The following is a 3,341-nucleotide window of genomic DNA, read 5'->3' as shown; positions in this document are numbered from 1 at the left end:
AAAAAAAAAAAAAATGACGAGCACTCCAACGATGACGGGAAAAAAACAACAGCAGGTGTAGAGAAATTCGATATAGAGGAAACCAAATAGCCTATTCGCGTGGGAAATGATGATTGCTAACACCTCTAAACCTAAACCCTTTCAATACCTCAGGCATTTCTCAGACACCGTAGTCCCAGACGCTCACGAGTGATATAACAAGTATCCGACGGAAATGCAAAGAGATACGCTGAAGAAGTCGTAAAAAAACAAAGGAATATCGTCCTGGTGTTCCCGAATACTCCCCCGTAAAAAAAAAAAAGTAATGCCTAATCAATTCGTAACGTTCCTTCCACTCTTCACCCTTTTCGTTTATGGTACTGTCTCAATCACATTCATGGAGAGAAAAAAGGACATACGTCACTCATCAATGCTTGGTAGTGCTAAAAAGCAGTCAAGATACTAGTAACCCCTTTGCGTACGTTTTATATCGAATTACTGTTTACTCAGCAACCCAAAAGACAATGTACCATGGTTTCTGGAGAAGGTAACGGAGGGTATTTTCTCTCCACTCCGTCAAATACACATCGCAAGGGCCACCACGACAAATTTGTGACACCCTTTTTCTCCAGATTGGCATCCTTCCCAGGAGATTCAGTTGTCTCCTTTATTTTACTTGGGGCCAAAGACAAAGAAGCTGCGTTATTTGTACTGTGGCTGGGTCCAACGCTGGAGGAGCTATGGTCTGGCACTTTCGGCGTCGACTTCGATGCTCCTTCGGGTGCGTGTAAGCTGTGAGGAGGTGCTTCTTCACGCTTTGGTGTTGCACCAACCGCGGCTGGCTTACTCAATCGGCTGGCTGAGCTTTGGTGATCTGAAGGTTCATGAGAATCTGCATTCACACGTGGTTTCCAAGAAAGTGTTTGGTCCACTGGATGTGGTGGGGTCCTTGCCTTTTCTTCCGTAGCGCCCACTGATTTTCTTGCATCCTTCAGTTGAGACAAGTGAAGATCAGGCACCTTGGGCTCAACCTTAGCCCCACTGCGGCGCCGTATTGCGTCAAGTGTATCCTGTACTGACTGGCGCGGTGTTGACTTCAATGCTCCTTCGCTTGCACGTAAGCGGCGAGAAGGTGCTTCTTCACTCCTTGGTGTTCCACCAACCACGGCTGGCTTACTGAATCGGCTGGCTGAGCTTTGGAGATCGGACGACTCGTGAGAATCTGCATCCACACGTGGCTTTCCAGACATTCTTTGGTCCAATAAATTTAATGGCATCTTTGTCACATCCTCCGTAGCGCCCAGTGATTTCTTTGCATCCTTCAGTTGAGACAAGTGAAGATCAGGCACCTTGGGCTCAACCTTAGCCCCACTTCGACGTCGCATTGTGTCAGGTGCATCATGTAGAGACTGACGCGGTGTTGATTTGGGTGTTCCATCCGTGGCGCGCCAGCTACGAGAAGGTGCTTCTTCAGCCTTAGGCGTTGCACTCATTTCATTCGGTTTAGGCCGTCGACTGGCAGAAATTCGGGATCCACTCGCCAGACGGCGGCTTACGTCAAGAGAGGACCTCGAAGTCGAGTTACGATCCACTCCATACCGATTTCCTGCCAAGTTCTCATCAGCCGCCAACGTATTCAGCCCGTTGTCAAGAGAGAATTGCAGATGGAGTGTTAGTTCTGAAGACGCTTGCGTCGGTGTAGGTGTTTCACGGCGCGACTGACGTGGTGTCCTCTTTGCATCCTCTTCACTCGTCAGCGGAAGGTACGATGGTGCCGCTTCACCCCTCGGCGTGTGCTCCATTTCCACAGTGAGCACACGAAGGCGTAAGCTCCCGCCGGGGGTGCGCGGTGTTTGAGACCCTGCTGCCACCTGGCGACTCATATCAATAGAGTTCCGTGGGGTTGATACAAGATGCGGTGCTTGCGCCCTCTCAAAAGAAGTTCGAGAATTGATGCCGGTGTTTGACTCGTTTACGGTGACGGCCACCGGAGCACCAATCCCTGGCCCTTGCTGCCCAGGTTCATGTCGTGAATAGTTTAGAGAATTATGTTTCCCATTCTCATTGGACAGTGAAGTTTTACCTTGTGTTGGGTCGTTCTGGATATTTGGCTCCGTATCAGTAGACCCCACCTGATGACGAGGGAATAATGCAGAGGTATCAAATCCGATGGCACCATTTTCCGCCTGTTGTCGATCGCTTTCGACAACGTTGGTCGGCACCTGCTCCAAAGCAAGTGGCGCTTCAACGGTTTTTCCCCCCTCCATTACAGCATTGTTTTCGTCAGGGGCAATAGAGAACAGCATGCGGACCTTCAACTCTGTTTCAGCAGGCTGTAACTCGTTTCGCTGAGGGTGTTCCGAGCCCCGCTGAGATATTCCCTCACTGGGCCAGGAAACACCTGACGGTATCACTTCACTTTTTGTTGTAACAACTGATGTGGGGCCTGTGAGGTCGTCCTTGGAGTCATGCAGTCTGAAAATGACTTTATTTGGTGTTACGACAGCTTCAGGTTGTCTTGGCCTGGCGTCAGAATCTCTTGGCCGTATAGGAGACCTTGTATAGGGGGTTCGTGGTGTCCCAGGGTGGGCCGCCCCAAGAGAGGAACGGGGCGTAGACACCGTTGAACAGAAGGACCGCCATCCTGGCCGATTTTCGGTGTTTCTAGCAGAGGCTTGGTCAACGAACACACGGTGCCGATGCGGAGTCCCTGAACCATCTGTCGTTTCGGGGGATTCACGTGAGGCTGATTGCGTGGCAACGCTGTCCTGTCGTTGCGGGTTCACAGAGGTCTCTTCGAGTCCTCGTGCCACGCCATTTCGCGTGATGTTCACTCGGGATGGCCTCTGGGTATTCGAGGCATCCGTTGGGGAAACAAAAGTTCTGGATGTCGTGATTTGAGTGGGAACAGACCCTTGGAATCGCTTTGCGGAATCAAATTCTCCTGGAGACAAACGCCGATTAAAAGACCCGTTCTCCAAATTGTTGTCACCCGACATCGTTCGCCCTTTCAATTGTCCTCGTCGCAGCCCTGGAAGTTCTTTACCGGCATTGCTGTTTATAGGCTGGTCGATCTCCTGTCCATTTGTTTGAAGATTTCTTGCTGGTGACGGTGATATTGAAGTGGGATCCGATGAAGACAGAGCTTTCTGTCGCGATTCGAGGAATCCTGTGTGCGACACTGTCGTCACACCCCTCTGCCCCTCGTCTGAAGAATTATTTTTTTCTGTTTTCTTCTCCGCGAAGGGCTCTTCCTGTGTGGCACCAGCCGCCTTGCTATCCATGACTGGTTCCAACTGAAGCATCTCAAAGTATTCCTTTACAAACACAACGAATTATATATATATATATATATATATATA

The 3,341-nt window shown here is 50.0% G+C and overlaps 1 protein-coding gene across 1 annotated transcript; it reads right to left on the bottom strand.

Annotated features, from left to right (window-relative positions):
* Positions 1 to 485: 485 nt before the first annotated feature.
* On the bottom strand, positions 486 to 3,284 carry DQ04_01081000 (hypothetical protein; the record flags this gene model as incomplete). Its single annotated transcript, XM_009310176.1, has 1 exon — positions 486 to 3,284. The coding sequence occupies one exon, from the start codon at positions 3,282 to 3,284 to the stop codon at positions 486 to 488; it is 2,799 nt and encodes a 932-aa protein (XP_009308451.1).
* Positions 3,285 to 3,341: the final 57 nt, after the last annotated feature.

Source organism: Trypanosoma grayi (assembly GCF_000691245.1).
Source record: "Trypanosoma grayi strain ANR4 Tgr_108_V1, whole genome shotgun sequence".
Lineage (NCBI taxonomy): Eukaryota > Euglenozoa > Kinetoplastea > Trypanosomatida > Trypanosomatidae > Trypanosoma > Trypanosoma grayi.
The sequence above is the reverse complement of the archived record's forward strand: the minus strand, read 5'-3'. Positions and strand labels throughout refer to the sequence as shown.